The sequence below is a fragment of the Plasmodium inui genome (genome assembly GCF_000524495.1).
Source record: "Plasmodium inui San Antonio 1 unplaced genomic scaffold supercont1.32, whole genome shotgun sequence".
In the NCBI taxonomy this organism is placed as follows: domain Eukaryota; phylum Apicomplexa; class Aconoidasida; order Haemosporida; family Plasmodiidae; genus Plasmodium; species Plasmodium inui.
Genome location: NW_008481866.1, coordinates 46,385 through 69,932, shown reverse-complemented (window position 1 = coordinate 69,932; position 23,548 = coordinate 46,385). Strand labels below are relative to the sequence as shown.

Here is a 23,548-nt window from a genome sequence, read left to right as displayed (position 1 = left end):
TTTTTTTTTTTTTTTTTTTTTCTCCTTCACTGTGGAGGCTTCCCCCACTCGAGGCAGTATAACCACTGGAGTAGGAACACCTAATGAAGAAGTCCCAACTTGGGCTCACCGAGAAGAAACGCAATTTTCTCACGGAAGGGGAGTGTCTCATCGTAGTGGCAGGTGCTGTCCACTTCGGCGTCAACCACCATATTAGAGGAGCCATAGAGAAAACTCATTTTGGGGGGGCGTCGGTCGGTGGAGGGCCTCACCCATTAGCGCGATAGCTCGCGTCGGGCTAAACAGCCCTGCATGTGCGTTGTTAACAAGGGCAGCTGCACAGTGGTTGCACGGGGTGCACGCCAAACGAGGAGTCCGCCGCGATCCCTCCGGCCTTCCCACAACGCAAAGCGGATCACCTGAATTGCTCGAATGGCCTGAACCGCTGGAATGTCTCGAATCGCTGGAATTTCTCGAATCGACTACCCCCCTTATGCAAAAATGGACGGGAAGAAGGGCCCCACCTTTGACATCCTTCCCCCCCCACTGGAGAAAATAAAAAAAACGGACAAGAGAAGAAGCCAGGATGAAGCGAAGGAACGACCCCATAATGAATTGAAACTTCAGCCACCCCAAGGGAGTAATCAGCCCAGCAAGATGATCATGAAGCAGACGGGTCCAAGCCCATACGAAGAGGCCAAACAAAGAAAGGAACATATGAAGGAGAAGAAAGAGGAGGCCACTAATTACGTGGCCCAAAAGTACAGCAACGTCATTTTAAACAGCGACGAAATTAGTGCAATCATCAGCACCAACTCGCATTTTAAGACACTCGTAGAAAGTGAGAAAGTCTCAACCTTTATGGGAGACTATTTGAAGAACCCACTACTTGCCATAAAAAAACACCAGAAAGACGAAACGATTGCGCGATTCCTCGACTGCCTCTTCCAGTACATGAATCAGAAGAGTCGCAACATTCATTTGGCGAACCTGTCCGAGAGTTTTACCATCCCCAGGAAGTGACAAATGGGGGCGTATCCGGCCGTACGTCCCCTGCATCTCCTTCCTTTGCTGCCTCCCCTTCTGTTTCTTCCCCCCCCTGACTGCCTCATCAACTCGTTGGTTGCCTTGCCCAGAGGTAAACATCCGCGCAGCGCACCCCGTTTATGCAGAATTAAGGATGAAGTTATTGTATGATGGGCAACTTTCCTGAGTAGGCTCCCCTCTGCGCGTCGATTCGCTCGTAGCGTTCGTTCATGAGAGGGTTCTCCGGTAGACACGGATGTAGATCACCCCGCTCGGCATCCTCCGTATCCTCCGCATTGTCCGCACCCCTAGCGCGCCTGACACACCCACGTCTGTACTCTACTTCATTCGCTGCTCTCTAAGGCTCAATCTAGTCACCTCTCTGCTGGACGCATTCACTCAAGCCGGGGACACTCCCTCCCCACGGTTGCAATTCGCGAAGGTACCTGCGTGGACATACCTTTATGAATACATGCATCGTCGAACCGCATGACTTTTAAAAAGGGGAAACGGAAAGGGAAGCTCTAACGCTACTTTTGTGGCGAAATTTCACGTACATTTGGGAGGAGGAGAAAAAAAAAAAAGAAAAAAAAAAATGTTCACCCAACTTACGCGAATGAAACTGTTTGGCGCTTTACGAGGTGTTCCCAAAGGGGGGTCACTCTCCTTTTCTCAATCCCCCACACCCAATGGGCGTAAACCCAGCACAGAAAACACACCTCACCTGTTCACTTCAAACATGTTAAAGTTGGATCGTCGCTCAGGAACAGTATGCCCATCAATGGGAAAATGCATCATCACTGTTTCCCCAGCGCCTCCGCATTTTAGCCCAAAGGTCGGTTACCAGTTTGGAGCACCCCCGCCCTTCGGAGTTTTCCCCAATAACCAATTTGTGCACGTACCCACTGGTGACTTTTTCTTTCTCCTCCCCCATCGGTGTTTCCTTCTTATACTCTCTTCACTGTTCGCGAATAGGGACTCGCAACTCGCTTCCCTCCAATTGCCGCCTTGCCCACTCACGCCATAGGGCACGTAAAAAAAAAGTATGACCTGTTCAGGCAAAAAAGAAGAAAAAAAAAAGGCAAAAAAAAAGGAAATAAAAACGGAAAAAAAAAAGCTAGTCCCATTTTTCATACAAAATGAACAAAGTGTGGTAATCCTTTTATGCATAAAAAGAGGATCCCTCTTGGGAAACTTTTTTTTTTTTTCTCGCCTTTGCAGTTCGTCCCTTTGTTGCTTCTTCTTCCCCTCTTTACTTCTTCGCAACTTCTTCGCCTCTTTACTTCTTCCCCTCGTTGCTTCTTCCCATCGTTGATTCTCCCCCGCGCTTCCGCCGCCCCCCGGAGGGACGCGTAACATGCATTCGCGGGCGCGCGCTTGTGTGTGGCCGAGCGGGAGCTAAGGGGTAGTACACCCCCGGAACGTACCCCCAGAACGTAGCCCCGCAACGTATCACCTGAGGTAGTTGAGGTAGTCACCCCAGGTTATCATTGCAAGATAACACCCGAAGCAATCGTCTTAGTGAGCAACCCGCGCGGCCGGAAGAGCTACGCGAGAGAGCAACCGCAACGGGCACTTCCACTACCGCCTACACCTCTGACTGCGCAGACGCTCCTAACCTGGCTAATTCTACTAACGCCGCTTGTCTCGCAATGGAGGAGAAACTCGAGAGAGAGCTCCTGACGGTGTTCGCGCGGAGCGTGTCGAGCAACTTCGAGGACATAAAGCAGAGCGAGGCGAAGATCACGGCGCTGTACGAGGACCCCAATCGGGAGAGCTACATCCGGCTGCTCCTCAAGTTTGTCATGTACCCATATGATGAGAAAAACCAGAAAAAAAACCTCTACGATGAAGTGCTAAACAGGAATGTAAAAATAGCCGTCCTGATAAGCATAAAAAACTTCGTAAAAAAAAGCGTCCACAGTAACCTGGAGAGTCTAGAGCTGAGTCCAGACTTGAGCATACAGATCAAGCACTTCTGCATGCACTTCCTTCTGGACGTGAACAATGAAGACATACAAAGTCTGGACCGATATTTCTATGAGATCTTACTTTACTTGTTCAAGTTTAGCATCTGTGACGATTATGATTACCTCCTGTTTTATTTGATCACTCTCTACATTAGCGATGGCGGAGCAGACAGCGTGGTGCAGCTACTGCACAGCGATGAGAGGAAGAAGGTGGACGACACAGCAAAGATCATCGATTGTATCATGCTGTACGTAAGGAACAAGGAAATAATGGAGGGCCTAACCCAGGACAACTTCTTCGTTCAGTATCCAAAGTTTGTGTCAAATATGGAGGAGATTAAAAACGTCATTTGTTGTCGAAACAAGTCTCTCAATGATGACATTGTTAACTATATAAACAATACTAAGAGAGTATACAAGACGAACGACAGGCACAGCTTGTTCCTGCTCAGCGATTGCACCCTGTACGGATTGCCTGGGGGTGGCCTGGCTGGTCTCCCCAATATGCTTAGCGTAGTTAACGTGGTTAGCGCGGTTAGTGTAGACAATGCTGTTAACGTGGTTGGCGGCGGGATGGGAAGTCCACAATTCGATTTCCCAGGAAAGGGAACCATCGCTAATGACTACAACGGGAATGTAAAGCTCGTGCCACTCGCCACGGCCATGGCACACTCTTCCAATCATCACATAAACACTACCCTCCTTCGAAAAAAGTTCATCGCCATGAAAATAGTCAGAAAGATTGTAAAAAAATACAAAAACAATGACTATGTGTCTAAGTATGATTTGAAGATCATCCTCACTCACATTGAATTTCCCCTTACTCTCTACTTCGTGTATCTGTATGGGAAGTTCTCTGAGAGTAGTGGGTACCTTGCAGAGAAGTTAAACGTGGCAGGGGGGGGTCCGAACGCGCTGCTTGCAGGAGGAAGAACAGAACTGAAACCCAGCCAAGTGTACCTCCAGATAAGTAACTGCTTCCTAGCCATGAACTATCTCCTACAAAACATGCACGTATATTTGAAAATATTTTATGCTATCATTGGAGTGGACCTTCCTGAGTACTTTGAGGACAACTTTGAAGTCCTCTTTAACATCTTTAACAACATGCTTCTCTACGATATTGGCATGGTGGGAAATTTCGTCCGCTGCATGGAGGTGTTGTACGGCCAAGGCGGCGCGTCCTACAATGCGGGTGGGACTTCCTCCTACGGCGCGGCCTCCATTTCCTCCTCCCCACCGCATAGCCGCTCTGCTCAGTTCGCCCCGCCGCAACTAACCCCGCAAGAATTGTCCAAGCTGAACTCCAACTTTCTGCAAAACGTTCTAAAGTGCAAAGTGATGTTAGTGGACGTTATCAAAATCATTTCGGAGAGATATCAAGATGAGTCCAAGAAATACATCGTGAAACTCGTGTTCTCTCTGACCCAGGTCCTCTACTCCGAGAATGACAGGAATTTGTTGTGTCACAATTACAACTGCCTTGCTTCCACCATCAAGCTCATTCATCACATGAACCTGAACAAAAATGAATCGAACCCATACAAAGATAAGCAGTTTCTGCACAAAATTATCGAACGGGTTCTACATCACATCCGACTGAAACGAATCGATATAGAGGAAATCCTAGATGCTGATCTGGACTACTTTAGGAATGACCTAAACAAGGTTAACTCCTTTTCCGTCCGATCCGCGGCTACCTATTTTTTGAAAACACTCTGTGATAACTACTTCGACGCTTGCTTTCCCATGCTGGAGGTTAGGATCTTCGCAAGGGACTCTCTCATGTTCTTTAGCCCTTCTGCCACGTCGTCCAATGAAGGAGGAGGCGCAGCAGGAGCAGCGGCAGGAGGAGGGATTTCGACAGGCGCCTCCAACTCCACGCAGATGCAAAACCAAAGCCAAAATCAGAACCAGTTTGGAACCCCCCACCATGTCGGGATTGATAAAAATGACCCCTTTTACGAGGCCTGCAATTTAGAGTACAAAATACAACTAATCACCTGTCTTGGTCAGGTAAACTTGGCACAAAACTTTTATGAGCAAAACGTGCAACATATTCTTAAAGAATTCGTTATGACGGCGAAGATGAAGTACCCGGATGTGGACGCCCTCTGCTACGGCATCCACGATTACGACTTCTCCAGTCGGCCCGGAACGAACTCCGCCAGTGGGGTAGCACACACGGGAGTATCACACGCCGGAGTGGGACAACGCGTACAAGGAGGCTCCGCCGCTAATCAACACAAATCCGTGTGGCTCTCCAATGAAGACCTGTTCAGTAAAAAAAATACCATTTACCTCCTCTCCATCCTCAAGTTCCTCCTGAACAATAGAAGCCTCTGCATCGGGTCGAACAACGCATTGGACGTGTTCACCTTCCTACACCACCTGCTCTTCACGGACAAAGTTATGATATACTGCTACGCTTGTCTTTGCATGAATCGCATTTTAAATCAGCAGATCACTAGCGACCTCGTGCAAGCCATCTTCACCAACTCTTTATCGAAGACGCTCACCAGGTTGTTGTTTCTCCTCAAGTATCATGTCCACGTGAAGGTTTTAAATGAATACATCCTCATTACTATTATGAGAATCTTCCTCCTCTGCCCGGAGAAGCTAGCCAATCTATATCTCCCCCTTCTAATCATCCTGGATAACACCATCAAAACGATTATTAACGATTCCCATAATCCTCTTTTTAATCACTACCTATTTGAGCTCCTCACTCTTATCATCTCCTTAATATACAAATCGCAAAATATCAATAACATTCAGCAAGTGGAGGAAGTCGTTATCTCCACGTTCTCTCAGATTCTACAGATGTATGTACACGATTTTATACCTTACATATTTCAGATTCTCTCCATCATAGTAGACAATACATTTACTATCCAGAAGATTCACATGAAGATATTGAGTAACCTATACGAGATGGATTTATGGAAAAGCACCGTTGGCAATGTGAATGGAATAATTTGCGTATTACGTAGTTTTTTTAAAAAACACCACCTCTTTGAGGAAATCATTAAGAGCAACATGCAGCAATTGTTTAATATTTACCATTACTGCTTGTCTAATAAGAAGCTCTCAACGGATTCGTTTCAAATCATCCTCATCATTTTTACGTACCTCCCTGTGGAAGCCTATAAAACGTTCTTGAAGCCCCTTTTTGTCTTACTCTTCACGTTTCTGCAGCAATACAAGAATGACATCATCAAGATTAAAGTCGTGCACGCCCTCTCTGTGTTGGTCCTCAAGACGGACGTGTCCCTCTTCGTCGACACGGTGGAGCAGATACACGCGGGTGAGTGCATCGTCGCCATCTGGCCTAGCACCGCCGCGGAGCATCTGCGGAACAGTTGTGTACCGGCTCGCCGGGTCATTAACGCGGCACACGGCGCCTAAACGCGCTTACAGGGATGAGAATCCACCTCCCATCTAAGCCACCTCCTATCATAGCCACCTCCCATCCTCGCCGCTCCCCCACCGCAGGCCTCATCTTCAACGTGCTGAAGAATCTCTATATGCCCATCCTGGACAAGCTCATCAATGTGAACGAAAAGATCATCATCTTCCTCGCCTTGACCAAGATAATGAGCAATGAGAAGATACGAGGAGAGCCCTTCGTCGTGGATATACTGAGTCTCCTCAATCAAAACATCACAAACAACGAACTCGTTTTGAAGAAGACCAAAGTCCATCATCAGGATGTTCAGAAAGACGAGCTAGATAAGAACTTCGAGGTCACCTACGTCAAGCTGCAGATGATTAACAGCGATAATATTAACGAAACGGTGAGGAGGAGCAGGCGAGTGTAGAAGCGGGTGCTGATGCGCCCACTTATGTGCAACGTTTGGATCACCTCTTTACGGATAACCTCCTTTCCGCCGCCCCCCCCCCCCGCAGGTCCTGCGCGACGTCAACATCAACCTGGAACTGAAGCAAAACCTGTACAACCCCGTGTTCATGCAGATCTGCCACAACAACGGGTTCAGCAGCATCCTGCAGCTCTTTTCCAGCTGAGCGCAAGGCGGGCAAGAGTCGCCCGGCACGCAGCGGGAGACTCGTCGACGTGGAAATTTGCGCGACCCGTTTGGGCGACCCCTTTGTGTTACACGTTCGCATGCCCCATTTGCGTGCCCCAGTTGCGTGCCCCAGTTGCGTGCCCCGTTTTCGTACCCCTCTTTGCGCGACCCCCTTTGGCGCCTGACCGTGCAAAGTTGAAGCGAAGTAAATATATTCCTTAGTGAAAAAAAAAGAGAGTTCACGTGAAAAGTTTACTTGTGCCAGTTTTAACCATGCGAGTGGTAATGCCAGTGCGAAGGGGGGTGCCAGGGATCCTGCCAAGAAGCGTGCCAAACCCAGTGTGAGCGCCTCCCTGCATCCCCCACTTTGCATACACCACGCGGACTCTGCATTCAACCATACGATGAAACATTTTTTTTTAAACTGCATCAACAACATAGTTAAAAGAAAAAGGGAAAACAAAGTGAAACAGATTTTGAACATCATTTTGGAAAGGCAGCGTGATGGGCACTTGGGCGACGACGATGTTGTGTACCCTCTGTCAGCGCTGTGTTCCTTCCTGAATGACTTGAGCGACCAGGTGAGACGTCTGGTTCATAAGCAGCACGGGAGGAGAGATGGCCAGACCCAGGCTGGAAAGGGATCTCCTCCGCTGACACGCACGCAGTTATCGACGCCGCGAACTGCGCGAACTGCGTCAACTACGGCAACCACGTCGCTGACTGCGCTGCACCACTTTTCGCGAACGAGCCAGCTGCACGTGCGCTCCTTCGTCGAAGCCCTCTTGAAGCAGTTCCATGCAAAGGGGGACCCTTCAGAGGAAACCATCCGAAGCTGCACATACCTGCTGAATGCGCTGTGCCTGCTCGACTACGACGGGCAGGAGAACCACTGCAGGGAGCTCCTCTCCAGAGTGGTCAATTCCTTTGTCCAACTGAATAGGAGGTACCTAAGCCATGTTGGGAGGGGCGGCCAAAGGGGTCAAGTCCCAGAAGGGACACCCACCCAATGGGGGGTCAGGAAAACTCAAAACGACCCTTCCAACAGACACGTAGGCAGCCAAATGTTGGTGGAAGTTCTTACAGTGATTAACAAGCATTATATAAGACTAAGAAGCTCCAATGAAGAGATCGATCTGCTGAGCGTGTTCTACCTGGAGGTGGTTAATTACCTCTTCGCCTCAACCGCACTTCGTGTAAGGCCCCCTGCGGAGCGTCACCCTGAGGGTAATCATCGTCCTGTCAAGGAGGGGCATCACCGGACAGATAAACATCGTCATGTCGAGGCGGAGCCCCACCCAGGGGTCGTGGTAACTAGGCATATCGATCTGAACCGCATGGACTTGAACCGAATCGGGCGATTCTACTCGGAGGTGCACTTGGACGTGCACCACTTTGTTAGTATCGCGCTGTTTGTGAAGAAGTACGCGGAGGCTCTAAACCGCTTCGACCTCCGGGGGAGGGGGTTCCCAAAAGAGGCTGCTCAGGAAGATGCTGCGAAATCGGCTGCGAAATCGGCTTCTAAACCCGCTGAGGAACATCCTGACGATGGATACCCCATTAGCCGCGACCACCTCCGCCGCACGCTAAGCACAGCCACCGTGCACATTTACCTCCACCTGTTTTGGAGACCAAAGTGGGAGGAGTCTTCACAAGGGGGACAGGCCTCCTCAAACAGACGACAACACATATGTAGTGAAGAGGCACATCTGGGAGGAGTCCCCTCTCAGAATGTGCAAAAAGGACCAACATCCTATGCTTACCGAGAAGGGAACTCATCCAATGCTACTTCCCCCAATGGGAGTTCACCCCATGGGAGTTCCCCCAATGGGAGTTGCCCCTTTCTCTTCATGTGGAGTTACTTCCCCGATGAGTTCTCCAAACTATACAAGTCGGACAAAATAAACATGGATTTTGTTTTAAGTCAAAACGTTATGGACATCGTGAGCTGCTTAAAGACGCTGTCGTTGAAAATACTAGCTAGCGATTCTATCACCTGTGATCACTTTAACAGGAGGATCTACAGTCATGTCTTATCTTTTAGGCTCCTCCTAAATGTCATAAATGGAGAAAGGTTGCCCCGAAGAGACTTCCTCGTTAGTGCCCTTTCTGTGTACTACCATTTTTGGCACTTCATTTTGAAATTCTACTCCTCCCTGGTTTATACCAACACTTTGGTCTCTCTGCTTGGATGCTTCTGCGCAGGGAGGATGTGGGCCATGAAAAGGAGCGATCGCGACCCCCCCATTCGGATGATAAACGCGGAGGTGGTGCGGAGGTGGAAGGAAACAGACGCGAATGGTGTGGGTGCTCCCTCGGGTGGGCACTCATTCAGCGAGGTACACACGGCAGAAAGTGAGTATCCACATGGATCGAAAGTCAGATCGAAAGTCAGATCGCTAGTCATATCGCAAACCCCGCAGTGTCCCCTCCTGCTGGCCAACCGGAGGCACCTCTTCAATATGTGTAGCCTCTACGCGCAGCTTAACTTCCACGACGAGGCCTTCGCCCGACTCCTCACTAAAACGACCACTCATAATTTAACACAGCTAAGCAAGAAGGACATCATGGCGGTCGTGTTCTACCTGGGGAAGGCACCCCCAACTCAGGGTGAGATGCTACTCCACTTAGTCAGACAGATACAGAGGCACATCACCACCTACGACATGTGCGACTTGCACTTAACATTGAAGACACTCCTCAAGTATACCAATCAGCAAGGGGGGAAGACTCTCTTCGCCACTCATTTTCCCGCTATTATACTACACCATGTCCTTATACGCGTCCTCATTGTGTGTTCCAAAATGGAGACAGAAGACAAAGCTGCACAGTCCCCATGGCAGGGAAAGACCAAAGAGGAGGTTGTCCCCCATCAGGTTGATTTCACTAAGACTCTTCATGAGTTCTATGATGTGCTTATCTCCTCTGAGGGGTTCCAAAAAATGCTAGTAATCCAACGGGGCAACACTCCACACGTATTATCGGACGGCACTACTGCCCTTTCCATTATCCAAGAAGAGATGCAAGCCGTTTATTCGAAGGTGAGAAGACCATCCAGTTGGTTCATGTCACTCATCGGAGAGCTCACCCGAGGTGAGAAGAAGCCATTTCTTCGCAACACCCTCAACATATTAAACGTCGCAGTTAAGCTAATGAAGAGCATGTGCGTCCCCCTCTTCGGTGATGACTACCCTCCCTTGTACGAAGCCTGTTGTCTCCACCTCTTCGACGCTCTGTACCTTCTCATTAAGCGAACGAAGAACCTCCGAGATTGTTTCACTGTTTCAGAGTGGGTCAGTTTAATCCTCTGCCACTGCAAGGTGGGCCACATGCCCGACTACCTTAACGAGTATTTGGCACTGCTCCACGGGAAGCTCCCTGCCGAGATCCGCGCGAACCAGGCAGCGGCAGTGGCAGGTCCGCGAGGGGAACTCCTAGGGGTGCACATCAAGGACCTGCGCCTTATTCGGATGTTATCGCAGCGGCTAAAATTGTATCACTTAAAAAATGCGGAGCTCTTTGCACCGTTTCTGTATGCGCGGTGAGCCGCCGTAAACACCGTGCCGCACCGGGCCTGCCAAGAGGAAACTGTGATGCAAGAACTTACCTCCTCATGCCTCCCGCAGGTTAATTTCCTCTCGCTTGTTCACTTCACTGTAGCCTTTTCTGTGTTTTTTTTTTTTTTTTCTGTCATCCTCGCGCGCCTTCCTCATCGCTTCATCACCGCTTCTTCACCGCTTCCTCACCTCTTCTTCACCGCTTCCCCACCGCTACCACCTCCTATGCGCCCCCTTTCACTTCTCCTCGCCGCCTTCATCACCACCTTGCAAACCCCCCTTTTCGCTCGCCGACCCCATCATCGCGCGGCCCTGGGAGTCTCCCCCGTGCGTCATCTAATAGGAGCGGCAGGGGGGTGGGCATTCATCGCAGCACGGGTCGGTCGAGTTAGCAACCGGAGCAGCTACCCCAACACGGCACACCACACGGCATGCCCTATTGCAACCCAAGGAAGAGGACGACGTACCCACTTCCAACTCAGGGGGTCCCTAAATGATTACATCTACAAACTACTACTCCGGCGATTCAAGAAGGTCACACACAAAGGTCCAATAAACATCTTCAAATCTGTATTGTCTCCCCAAAGCAGCTACAACGTCGACCTCCTCTTCTCCTGTAATTACACCATAAGTGAGATTAAAAAGAAAATTGCAGAATATATGTATGAGCTGAAGCTCGTCGATGGAGAAAAATTTAAAGCCGTTTATCTAGGGAAGAGGAGATTAGTCAGGCCAATCAAGAAACAGATGGAGGCTTACTATGTCTTGTTTTCCTTTCAAATGTACCCCTCGTTGATTCACGAAATTAAAAGGAAGCTTTCTTTGCAGGACGCCGTCTTGAGGTTCGTCCGATGAGCGCGTCGGAGAGAAGCTCCCGTGCAAACCGCTTCCCCGGTTTATCGCATCTCCTGTTTATTGCTTCCCCCGTCCATCGCCTGCCCCGTCCATCGCCTGCCCCGTCCATCGCCTTCCCCGTCCATCGCCTTCCCCGTCCATCGCCTGCCCCGTTCATCGCTTCTTCCGTGCACCACTTCCCCCCCTTCACAGATTCATGATAACGAAGAACGAAAAGACATCCAGGTGCCTCGAGTACGAGGAGAATGAGCCTGTCAGACAAGGGATCGCCGCCACCGAGGCGCAATTTTTTAAGAGGGCGGACTGATGGGGGCTGCACGCGGTCCTCCCTTCGTTGCGCATATTACGGCCCCGTTTGACTCCCTAGTCAGCCCCCTTACCGCTCCTCTTGCCGCTCCCCTTGCTTCCTTTTTTTTTTTTTGTTGCTGCCCCATTGCACACCTCCTGCGCAGCGGTGTAGCCCGCGCGACCAAGGCTGAACATGCCGCCTGGACCAACGCTTCCAAATGAACTCTCCCCAAGGGGAAAAAAAAATAAAAATAATAAATAAAAAAATAAATGAATGAACGATTCAGTGAATGAATGATTCAATGAACGGGCGATCCAATGAATGAATAATGCGTCACGGATGCTTATATGCCAGGCATGCTGTCATGCTGCCATTCGGCCACTCACGCACACGCCCCCTTCGCCGCATGCACACCAACCTGCTAAATCATAGCTTCACGTGAGAAGGGGGAAAAAGGGGAAAGCAAATCAAAATGGTGTCTCAGGGGGACTTTTTTCTCAGCCCTAAACGTTGACTACACACACAGGAGTGTCCTTCGCAAGATCCTCTTGCTCAATCCACCCCTCACGATGAAGAACCTCCTACCTTTCGCGGTCGTATCGCTTAAGCTCGCCGTCCTAGCCACCCTGACTCATTTGGTGCGCACGGGACAGCTTCTCGACGACGGGCGAACCTGCTTCTTCTTCCTCTACGCCGCATCCTTCCTGCTCTATGCCATCTCATCCCTGTGCGACCCGTACGAACCAGACCGAGCGAGAGGAGAGAGCAGCTAATCGAACGATCTTCTTCAAAACGGTATCGTGTCAAGTGCATCTTCCACCCCTCTTGCTTACCATATGGCCCTCCCAAAACGCTCTTCCTTCTCCCCTCGCAGCGGTTATCTAAAATGTTGCCCCCTAGCATACGTACCCAATGATGAGAGAGCTGCATTCAAAGCTACCTTAAGTGAACGCACCGGGGAACATGACAAAAGGAAAGATGTACCAAAAGCTTCTTCCATCACACATGATGAAATAACATCATCGGATTCGTTGTCCTCCGAGACAGTCAGTACCGATGGTTAGACAAGAGGAGAGAGGGGTGGTGGTGGTATATCCCATGAGGGAAGACAAACTATCAGGTGTATGTTTTGTTGGGTTTCTATCCCAACCTCATATGTCTAACCGAGTGGACATTTTTTTTTTCTTTCTTATCAGCATAGTAGCCTTCTAGAGAAACTTGCATTGAGGACTCATCCCGCCACTTCTCCCAAATGCAGGCGAGCTGGACAGCCTAACGATTATTCACCACAAGGACTACAGCAGAGTCATTACAGAGAGGAGAGTACGGAAAAGACAGAAGGGTGCCACCATGCGATGCGTCCACCGAGACGACCGAGACCGCCCAGACAAGCGCCAAAACCTCCCACACAGCCTGGACCAACCCGATGAGGATTTCCTCTCCTCCACAAACCAAACGAGGGACGCATGTCGAGAGAGCAGAAGAGAGGTCGTCAAATTTGAAGAGAAGTCTCATCCCCAAGCCGGGCGAAGAGTTCACCTCCGATTGGGAAGCCTCCAATTGAGAACCCCCCGATTGAGAAGCCCCCCCTGGTATAACCTCCGTCTGATTACCCCCATTGGGATCAGAGCAAGAGTGAATGAGAGGGGCCCCTCCAAGTACAAACCCCTTTCTGTTCTCTCTGTGCTTTCTCTTCTTTCTGTGACACAACTACACCACGTGGGATGCAACGCTGGAGAGTACCATGCGGGATCAACTTACGTGAAGAAAACGATAAGGGATCCACGTAAAGGCACGACAATCATATGCTCCATGGATGTTAAAATGAAGCCGTCTACAATCTTTCGCGTGCGCGGTGGTGAGATGTACCAGTATGGTACGCCACTCTCTTACTGCTATGTGTGCGGCGTTGTGCAGGTAAGCGAAGGGTGGCAACTCCTGCGGCGGCAACTCTGAAGGTGCCGACTTTTACGGTGACACCTCTTACCGTGGTTTCTCTCGAGGCGGTTCCTAGGAGGGTCCCCGCTGTTAGTATAGTCTCCTTTTCTTTACCGCTGCGCTTACAGTGTATCCTACCCACAAATCAAATGAATCCTCTTTCTTATGAGTCTCTTTCTTATGAGCCTCTTTCTTATGACCCTCCTTCTTATTACCCTTTCTCGTACCCCATCGGCAGATTCTGCGGAGTAAGCATTGCAACGCCTGCCACAGGTGCGTCCGCACATTCGATCACCACTGTCCATGGATTAATAACTGCGTTGCAGAAAACAACAGAGCCTCTTACTTAGTGTACCTCGTCTTTGAAGCCATGACGGTTTTTCACGCACTGAGGTTAATCTCCAGGGTCCTCTTAGGGATGCTCTTTGGAGAAAATGGGTTCGTTTGAGGCGAGGTGCATACGTAAGAGGAATGGGTGGAGCAAGGGGAGGAGCAATGCAAGGAGGGACATACACACGGCGTGGTTGCCGCCCAGATGAGACCAGCACCGGGGGGTGTTGTCTCTCTGTGGAGGCCTCTTCCCATGAAAAGCTAAAGCGCCCATTTGGATGTCCCATTTCGATGTCCCATTTGGTTATCCGTTCCTCCACATCTGCCGCTTCTCAGGTGGTTCTTTGCCTGGCTGGTGGTGCTCCTCCTCGTGCTGTTTTTCTTCTTCACGATGATTTCCTGCTTGGCCATTTACCACTCGTATCTTTGTCTGGTGCGTATGCTCGGAGCACTAGAAGGAGCCATCCCGCACCACATCTGCCCAATTACACTCCACCGCTTTGGCGATTCACCGCCTTACCGCTTCGCCGCCCTCCATCTCAGATAAACGAGACGACCCGCGAAAACACCCTCCGGGCGAGGACCACTCCGGAAGTGAAAGCCCCAGGAAGGAAACCCGCCGGACCCTTCTTCCTAGGCTACCAACATAACGTCCTCATTTATTTTTCCAACCTCCCCGTCGCGTGGATCTGCCCCCCAATGGTCAGGCAATACGTGTCAAGCTGGATGTGTCGCACGAGGGCCGTTGCCTGGGGGACCCACGGGGAGATCCTCTGGAAGCCAAGTAAAGAAAAAAAAAAAAAAAAAACTAAGAAACTACACGTGGGAGTCATAAGTGTGTCGAACTGGGCTGACCCGTGCCGAACTGCACCGACGAGTGAACTCGCCTCCAAACAGAGGAAAAGCTCTAAACGGAAGGGTTACCGCGATGACTTACTCGTTGGCCACCCCGGTATTCCCCTCCCTGGAGGAGCTACGCACACGAGATAAGGTCATTTCCTCTGTGCAGAGCCCAAGAACTCCTTTCCAAGTCAGGCCATCTTTCTCTCCATCCTGGAGGTAAGCCATCCTTCGAGCGCCCCGCGATTCATGTGTAAGGGCGGAGAAGTAATGGGAAAACTGACATGAGTTCTTCTCATTCTTCTTCTAGTTCTTCTTCTACTTCTTTTTCTACTTCTTCCTCCCCTTCTACTTCTTCCCCTCCGCCGCCCCCCCCTGCAGCACATCGCAGCATGCATAAGGAGGCAGTTCCTCCCCGTGACCCCCCCGATCGAGTAACCCAATGAGCAAGCCACTGAGCACTGCATCCAGGTACTTCCTCCCGCGGAGCAACAGCAGATTCTTCTCTTCCATCCCGACCGAACTAACGAACCGTCAACAGAAGCTCCTCATACAACTAGCCAAAAGAACCGTTTTAAGGACAGGGGATGGCAGAACCCATCAGAAGATTACCAAAATTCAGGAACGGTCCAAAATATTGAAGACTCTCCATGACGACTTAGATGTGTATGCGGAGCTCTTCCAGGAGAGTGGCCTCATCGACGGGGGGCACAACCCGGACAACACCATCCAGCAGGTGCAGTCCTCCTCCCTTATCGACGCAGACGATGATATCAGGCAGCTCCTTCGTACCATCCAAGATGTGGGAACCATGCTGCTGCAGGATGTGCTTGACTTCTACAAGAGCGTCGTCAACACGGAGCATCACTTGGACACGGAAGAGGTGAAGGTGGAGGTGGGGCACTCGTGCTTTCAAAAAATGTCCTCACCGACATGTATGCCTACGCATTAAGTCTCCTCCATAGCGTCTATCTATGCCTACCATTATGTGCCCTCCCCAGCGTCTATCTATGCCTACCATTATGTGCCCTCCCCACCCCCTCAGATCACCCCCGGCGTGGGGGGCCTCGAAGCCAAGCTGTTCTGCAACGACCTGCTCAGCATGTATGAGCATTTTTGCAAACTGAAGGACTTCCAGTGCAGCCTCATCAGAGGAGAAAGTGACGATGCCAAGGACGGCCACAGAAGCATCGTCGCAGTGATTAAGGGAGAACGCGTCTATGAGCACTTCGTCCAAGAGAATGGCATCCATCGAGTACAGCGAGTACCAGTGAATAGTAAAAAAATCCAAACGTCCACATCTGTCGTATTCGTATCTGATGAGGAAAGCTTAAGAAAGAAAATCGAAAAAAAAATGGACCTAAAAAAAAGTGATCTCTTAATTGAAACGAAGAGATCTGGAGGTGCGGGAGGACAAAGCGTTAATAAAAATGAGACTTGTGTGAAGGTTCTCCACAAGCCAACCAACATATCTGTGGAAGTACAGAAAACTTCCAGTCAAATACAAAACAGGAGCATGGCCATAGAGGCACTCAAGACCAAACTCTTCTCCTTTTACTACCAGCAGGAGATGGAGTTTTTTTTTCAGTACAAGAGAAGTAATAAGATGACCGGAGATAGAAGTGAGAAAATACGAACCTACAATTTTGTAAGCGATTTCATTACTGATCATCTCAGCAATGTGCAGTATCCTGGAATTGACCTCTTCTTCAGGGGCGATGGCCTCGTTCGCCTCGTCGATCACCACAGGCAGGTGTTCTATGAACATCTCGTCGACGAGGCGTTGCGCTTCATCTTGGATCGCACGCAAGAGTGACGTGGCGTGGTGGGGCCTGGTGCGACGCCATTGGGTTGAAGCCCCCCCGGGAGTTTCTCTCCCACCACCCCACATGGTTACACATATATATAGATGCATACCTGCGTGTGTTGCTCTGCCTCTTAATTGTACGGATGATGGGAATGTCTACGCTTTGGGGGTGGGGGGGAGATCACCCACAATGACCAGAGGTTAAGAACGACCAAAGGTGCACGATCTCGCTCCTACCGCCTCAAGTCAGCATTTGATAAGATCCTCCCATGTCGAAGCTTACCCCATTTGACTTCCGCGGAGTGGGAATCCCACCAGGCAGTTCTAGGCACACGTTCCGTCGATGCTGCACAAGAATTGATTTTCCAAAACGGGTGGGGCTAGGGGGTACAGTGAGGAGTGAGACAGAGAGGGACATTTAGTGGTTTCCTCCGCGGGGGACGGGTGTCCCACTGAGGAGCACTGGTGAGCAGTAGTGAATATCTTTCCCATCTGTTTTTTCCATCTTTTTTTTTTCGTCCTCATTTTTGCCCGTCGAACTGGTAGTGGGCCATTGTGCGAGGCGTCCTGTGCCTCCTCGTCGACTTGCGGGGCCTCGTCTCTGTTTTTTTTTTTTCTTTTTTTTTTTTGTGTCATGTGAAGGGAGACGAGTCGTTACACCGTGAACTAGTCGCTAAACTTCCCCATTATGTGTGCATTATTTGGTGGGGGGAGGAATATTCGGTTCAGCTAAACGATCCTCACCACACGGAGCCTCGCCGTATTTGCGCGATACACGCTGTGCATGGTACGGTGACCAGGACAGCGGTTGACCTCTCGCGATTGGGGAAGTCCATGAAAAATATGGGCGGGACGGAACGACCATCACAAAGCGGTCATCACCAAGTAGCTTGCCCGCAACCTAGCTTATCCCGCTTCACACCCTCTAAGGTGCTTCTCAATTTAGGCAATCCCACCACGCAGAGGGGTTTCTTTGTTCCTTTCTTTTTTCCTTCCTTTCTTTTTTTTTTTTTTTTTGAAAAAGTTATGAACAGTTCAGAAATTTCACTTCCACTTATTCTAGCTGGTGAAACATACAGGGTTACCCAGTTAGGAAGGCAACCCAGTTCGGAGGCTACCCACTTAGAGATTTACCCCTCTACTGTGTTACCCAGCTACGGGTCCGCCTAAAATTGCGAAGGCGGCGCTGGAGAATCGCCATTCGAACCGCAGCACAGCGCCATGGAAAAGAAGGCGCGTGAGTACGCGCAGGGAGCCGTGAAGTTCATAAAAAAGAGCGGAAGCAACTTCCTGGCCTGCAAAAACCTACGCGAGAAGCTAGAGGAAAAGGGATTCAAGAGAATCCAAGAGGGAGAAAAATGGGACCTACGAAAAAATGAAGGCTACGTATTCAGTAAGCAGAGCCGAAACATATGTGGCTTCTTCATTGGGAAGGATTTTAACATTGAAAAAGGCTCCATTCTCATCTCGATTGGTCATATCGACTCCTGCTGTTTGAAGATATCTCCAAACAACAACACTGTTAAGAGTAAGTTAAATCAATTAAACGTGGAGTGCTACGGATCCGGATTATGGCACACATGGTTCGATCGAAGCTTAGGCTTGTCTGGTCAGGTAGTATACAAGAAAGACGACAAACTCGTGGAGAAACTGATCCAGATTAACAGATCTGTCTTGTTCCTTCCCAGCCTTGCCATCCACCTGCAGAGCAGGACCAGGTTTGAATTTTCAGTCAAGGTAAATTACGAAAGTCATTTGAAGCCGATTCTGTCCACCGTCCTGTATGATCAGTTAGTGAAGGGGGAGCAGAAGCGGGGCGGGAATTTCCCTATGGAAGACGCTGTTGACGCGCAGAAAGTACCGGAGAAGCGTCTCCACACAGATGATGCCTCCCCCAGCTGCCACTCCCACCAGGAAAACCCTAACTCGTCCCCACTCCTCTACACACTGGCTAAAGAATTGCAGTGCCAGGAGAAAGACATCCTCGATTTCGAGTTATGCTTAATGGATGTAAATCAGCCCTGCTTCACCGGGGCGTACGAAGAGTTCATCGAAGGGGCGAGATTTGATAATCTCTTAGGTTCCTATTGCGTCTTTGAGGCGTTCGCGGAGATGATAGACATTCTAAAGGGGTCAGCAGCCCCAGCAATAGCCTCTGTTTCTTCTCCCTCCTCAGCAATCCTCCCCCCTGGGGCACACGAAAACCTGTACATCTGCATCGGTTACGATCACGAAGAAATAGGCTCTCTCAGCGAAGTCGGCGCGCAGTCCTACTTTACGCAAAATTTTATCAAACGAATTCTAACTGCCATCTGCTCATCCCAGGTAGGAGAGACCACCCCCCCCTGTTCTCCTCCCTCTATTGACGAGCTGTATGGGAGTCTCATGAACAGGTCACTCCTTCTTAATGTCGACATGGCACACTGTAGTCACCCCAATTATCCAGAAACGGTGCAGACAGACCACCAGTTATTTTTTCACGAAGGAATTGCCATCAAATATAATACCAATAAAAACTACGTCACCTCGCCTTACTACACCTGCTTACTAAAGAGGACCTTCGAATTGTTTGCTTCCAACTACAATGAGAAAATAAAATACCAGAACTTTATGGTGAAGAATGATACCCCCTGTGGTAGTACCGTTGGTTCTATGGTTGCTTCGAACCTTTCCATGCCGGGTATTGACATTGGCATTCCTCAGCTAGCCATGCATTCGATAAGGGAGATAGCCGCTGTGCGGGATGTGTACTACTTGGTGAAGGGCATCTTAGCCTTCTACAGCTACTACAGTCACGTGCACGCCTCCTGCGTCCCCGATGGGTAGCGCCACTGGGAGGAACCCCCCCCGCCTGGATGTTTCCACCGTGGGATGTTACCCTGCGATGTTGCCCTGCGATGTTACCGTGCTATGCTACCCTGCGATCTTACCCTGCGATCTTACCCTGAGATTCTACGCCGTGTTTTTTTTTCTTTTTTGCATGCCCTTTTGGGTCCCCCCTCTTCCCCGCCCAATAAACAGGTCCAACTTAAAACGCTCCTCCGATCGGGGCACTGTTACCCTTCCCCCCTCCTCCCATCACCAAGTTCCGTAAAAATGAAACGTGCATTGAATTGTAAAGCAATGTCTGGTTGGAGGTGTCGAGCGGCGAAAAGGAAAAGAGTGCCAAAAAAGAAGGCGAAAAAAAAAGGCGAAAAAACGGGGAGCAAAACAGGTGCCAAGCAATCCTGCTGCTCACTATCCGAACCCGTCTGATTAAAACTCAGTGGAGTATCTCGCCATCATCGTGGCGAGAAGGGGGCATGTGTCAAACATTGACCCCGCAAGGTTCCTTTTGTACACATGAATCATCTGCGAACTGAGCCTGAGCCTCACTGCATAGGGTCTCTCCTCCTCCTGGGCGTTCCTACTGGTTGACGCTCTTGTTGCGGGACCCTCCTGCTTGACCAACTGGGTTCTTCCCACTACTGACCGCCGCTCTCCGCCAACTCCTTCGAAAAGGTCAGGGCGGCAACTTTGGAGTTTCCTGCGGGGATGGAAGGTGCAGCGTAAGGGAGAAGGTGTGCGGGGTGTGGTGTAGCGCGTGGTGTAGTGCGTCATGTGATACGTGGCGAGGTGAGTGACCGAAGGGAAGCTGTGCCCACTGCACCGGTGAAGTGGGTTGTCACTCCTCTGGGCAGCTCAACCGCTCGCCTGCTGAACCGCTCTCCTGCTAAACCGCTCTCCTGCTCAATCGCCCCGGTGCGCATCCTACCTCGGTCATGCTCCTTCTCCTCGTCGTAAAGCACAACGAGGATATTCCCCCCGGGGACTTTAATCAGGTGGAGCCCGCCCTTCAGCTTCGCGCACGTCGCCACATCGAAGGTGTAGCCTTCGAATTCCAGATCCCTCTCGATGTTTATAAACTGGTACTTGGTTCCTCCTAGCCAGACTCCGTCGGGTGCCCAGCCCTCCTTGAAGACGGTCAGAAGCGTCTGTCCTTCGTTAATCGTTTTTTTGCTTTTGGTTCCATCCTGAGGGGAAGAGGGCACGCCACGCAGGTGAAGCATAGTATAATCGCCACGTTGGTGAAGCATACTAGAATCGGCACACGAATGCAGTCTCTGACACGTAAGTGATTTGTGCACCATTTGCGCCACCGCGTACTCCTCATATGACGCAACTGCTCTATGTTTTAGCACATCGCATTCATACACACCCCTCTGTGGGGAGAGCCATATATGACTCCCCGTTTGCCTACCTCATCCTCCACCTCAATCTCGTAGTCCTCCTTGTAGAAGAGGGTCCACTTATCAAAATCGGGGTTGTTTTCATCTTCTTGCGCCACGCAAGCGTACACAACTCCGTCTTCCTCCTGCGGGGGGTAAACGAGACGGGGGGGGTTACGCCAAGGGGCTCAGTCATACATCGTACCACGGACACGCTCCCTCGCACAGGTGTAAATAAGCATGCGTATATGTTCACACGTTTACACTGTGTAGCCTGCTTCCTCTTTTTGGCAACTGCCCGGGGAGGCGCGCGGATCTCACACATCCGATACGAGAGCAGCTGTGGAACTCACACCGAATCGTGCGCTCTCACAATTGCTGCTCATCACACTGCTAATCAGACTGCTAATCAGACTGCTAATCAGACTGCTAATCAGACTGTTAATCAGACTTCTGATCAGACTGCTAATCATCTCGCCTTACCGAGGCCAATCCCGCAGCCGACACCTGGTTCGTGGCCAACAGTCGATCGTTCAAATAGCTGTCCCATGAGTATTCTTCCCCCATTCTTCCCTGCTCGTTTTTTTTTTAAATTTCGTGCAGTGCCGAAAATGCGAGGCGAGTACGACGCAGAGTGAGGAAAAGGGGAAAAACAAAGGGCAGAGTCAGGCAAAGAACAGGGAAGGCGTATCAAAAGCACAAACGTGTAAAAAGCGCAAACGTGTAAAAAGCGCAAACGTGTAAAAAGCACAAACGTGTAAAAAGCACAAACGTGTAAAAAGCACAAACGTGTAAAAAGCACAAACGTGTGAACAAGAGGAAACTTCGACAAACGTGAAACACCAAAGGGGGGCGAGCAAAAAGGAGAAAAGTGAACACAGCTGGGGTGATATCTCAACTGGTTTGCCAACTGGGAGCTCAGTAAAGGATGGACGCGAGCAGAAGATGGAGAAGGAACAAGGGATGGAAAAGTCACACAGGATGGCGAGATGGGCGCATTAAATCAACGCAGAGGGTAATGAAAGGTAAGGGATCAGTGTAATGAGCCAACCAGCTGAATGTTTTTTTTTTTTTTTTGCGACTCTGAAAAAAAAAAAAAAGAGCTAATTACACCCAGTGGGAAGCACACATATCTGTACATACCCTCTCCTCTTCGAGCACGCATGTCCCCTATTACGTTAATAATTTTATTCGGCAGAGGCGGCGAATGTGGAAAATGCGCAACTATACTACTGTGTTCCCTTTGCCCTGTCCCAACTGGGAGGTACAGCGCAAAGGCGAAAAAGGAAAAAAAAAAAAAAAAAAGGGTGATCACAAGAGGGGGGATTACCAAAGGGGGAACAAACAGCCACGCAGATGAAGTGACTTCCCCCCGAGATTATTAACTTCTGCAAACTGTGCCACAGCCCTGGAGCCAAATGACAGACTCACTGCGTACGAAATGGAGGGGAAACTTTTAAGACGGACAACCGCCCAGAGGAAGCCAAAAAAAGGCGATCAAAAGCGGGAGGACGTGAAAAGACGTGAAAGGCACGCCCGGGCAACGGTCGGTCCGCTTTCCCAGAAGGACGAGTAAAAGATTTTGCTTCTTATTTTTCCCCCACACAATCCTTTTCATCGCCAACAAAAGAGTGACAAAAGTTATAACTGTCTGGCTCCCCAAAGAGGACGTTACACACCGCTGTCCCTGTTCATTTGACCTGAATTTCCGCCCCGCGCGTCGTCAACACGGAGGAAAAACAACTCCGCTGCAATGAACATTTCTTTCAACTGCCTCTCAGGAAAAAGCAATAAAAAAAAAAAAAAAAAACTAAAGTAAAATGCGATATTGCCAATCCCCCACGCGCATGTTCATGTGCATGTCCTGTTGACCGCACCCCTTTCTGTTGGTCTTACTTAAGACAGCCCTACGTACCTTCTCTTCCCCTCCCCTTGACCATTTCGAAGTGGAAAAACAACACCCGCCGCTGAGCAGGAACCACAACTGGTCCCACCTTCCTGAGGCCAAGTTTGCAGTGAGCTGAGATCACACCACTGCACTCCAGCCTGGGCGACAGAGTGAGACCCCAAAAAAAAAAAAAAAAAAAAGGAACCCCTTAAAGTAACGCGAGGGGATTTGTTCCACCTTATGGGGTCTTAATCCCCTTTGGACTTCCCCCCTTAGTTTGGCAATTCGATCCAAATGACACACATATAAGAATGTCCCTTCATGACCTGTATGCTTCCCCAAGTGGAAGTTGCCTCCCCGATCTGTGAACCGATCGCCTCTCACCTTCGACCAATTTGTGTGGTTCCTCATGAATAATCGTCTCTCACAAAAGGGAGGAGAAATTTCCCAATAAGGGAAGCTAATGAGAGGAATAACTACCACATGGCCAAACCATCCCACAGCGAGATTCCGGGGGGAGGGGTGCACTGAAATGGCCCAAATGAGCTAAAGGGAAGAGCTTCTATCCCAGAGGGCGCAAAGTGGAATAGATCATCGAGCGCTCGGAAAGGAAAAAAAAAAAAAAAACAGGTGCCTCCGTTGTGTGAAATTCAAGCACCAAGAAGAAGGAAAAAAAAACTGCGCAGAATGAACAGGAACAGGAACATGACTCTCCTCATCAACCCTTATGGCGGAGAAGGAGAAACATGCATATGTGAAGATGTGCCCCTGCATCCGACCGGACGCTTGTATGGTTCTGTTATATGCTTCGTTTTTTTTTTTTTTTTTTTTTA

The 23,548-nt window shown here is 49.9% G+C and overlaps 7 protein-coding genes across 7 annotated transcripts; 6 read left to right on the top strand and 1 right to left on the bottom strand.

Moving 5' to 3' along the window:
- Positions 1–480: 480 nt before the first annotated feature.
- On the top strand, positions 481–1,002 carry C922_04929 (hypothetical protein; the record flags this gene model as incomplete). The annotated part of the gene is made up of 1 exon (XM_008820503.1): positions 481–1,002. One exon carries the CDS (start codon positions 481–483, stop codon positions 1,000–1,002), a length of 522 nt encoding a protein of 173 aa, XP_008818725.1.
- A 1,655-nt stretch (positions 1,003–2,657) lies between these two features.
- C922_04928 (hypothetical protein) lies at positions 2,658–7,001 on the top strand (the record flags this gene model as incomplete). Its single annotated transcript, XM_008820502.1, has 3 exons — positions 2,658–6,282; positions 6,471–6,772; positions 6,885–7,001. The coding sequence occupies 3 exons, from the start codon at positions 2,658–2,660 to the stop codon at positions 6,999–7,001; spliced, it is 4,044 nt and encodes a 1,347-aa protein (XP_008818724.1).
- Positions 7,002–7,407: 406 nt separating this feature from the next.
- On the top strand, positions 7,408–11,722 carry C922_04927 (hypothetical protein; the record flags this gene model as incomplete). The annotated part of the gene is made up of 3 exons (XM_008820501.1): positions 7,408–10,544; positions 11,043–11,402; positions 11,608–11,722. 3 exons carry the CDS (start codon positions 7,408–7,410, stop codon positions 11,720–11,722), a joined length of 3,612 nt encoding a protein of 1,203 aa, XP_008818723.1.
- Positions 11,723–12,273: 551 nt separating this feature from the next.
- On the top strand, positions 12,274–14,090 carry C922_04926 (hypothetical protein; the record flags this gene model as incomplete). Its single annotated transcript, XM_008820500.1, has 4 exons — positions 12,274–12,440; positions 12,579–12,763; positions 12,963–13,621; positions 13,881–14,090. The coding sequence occupies 4 exons, from the start codon at positions 12,274–12,276 to the stop codon at positions 14,088–14,090; spliced, it is 1,221 nt and encodes a 406-aa protein (XP_008818722.1).
- A 1,164-nt stretch (positions 14,091–15,254) lies between these two features.
- C922_04925 (peptide chain release factor 1) lies at positions 15,255–16,628 on the top strand (the record flags this gene model as incomplete). The annotated part of the gene is made up of 2 exons (XM_008820499.1): positions 15,255–15,707; positions 15,858–16,628. The coding sequence occupies 2 exons, from the start codon at positions 15,255–15,257 to the stop codon at positions 16,626–16,628; spliced, it is 1,224 nt and encodes a 407-aa protein (XP_008818721.1).
- Positions 16,629–17,840: 1,212 nt separating this feature from the next.
- On the top strand, positions 17,841–19,445 carry C922_04924 (aspartyl aminopeptidase; the record flags this gene model as incomplete). The annotated part of the gene is made up of 1 exon (XM_008820498.1): positions 17,841–19,445. One exon carries the CDS (start codon positions 17,841–17,843, stop codon positions 19,443–19,445), a length of 1,605 nt encoding a protein of 534 aa, XP_008818720.1.
- Positions 19,446–20,083: 638 nt separating this feature from the next.
- On the bottom strand, positions 20,084–21,300 carry C922_04923 (profilin; the record flags this gene model as incomplete). Its single annotated transcript, XM_008820497.1, has 4 exons — positions 20,084–20,145; positions 20,374–20,632; positions 20,860–20,973; positions 21,181–21,300. The coding sequence occupies 4 exons, from the start codon at positions 21,298–21,300 to the stop codon at positions 20,084–20,086; spliced, it is 555 nt and encodes a 184-aa protein (XP_008818719.1).
- Between the last annotated feature and the right edge of the window lie 2,248 nt (positions 21,301–23,548).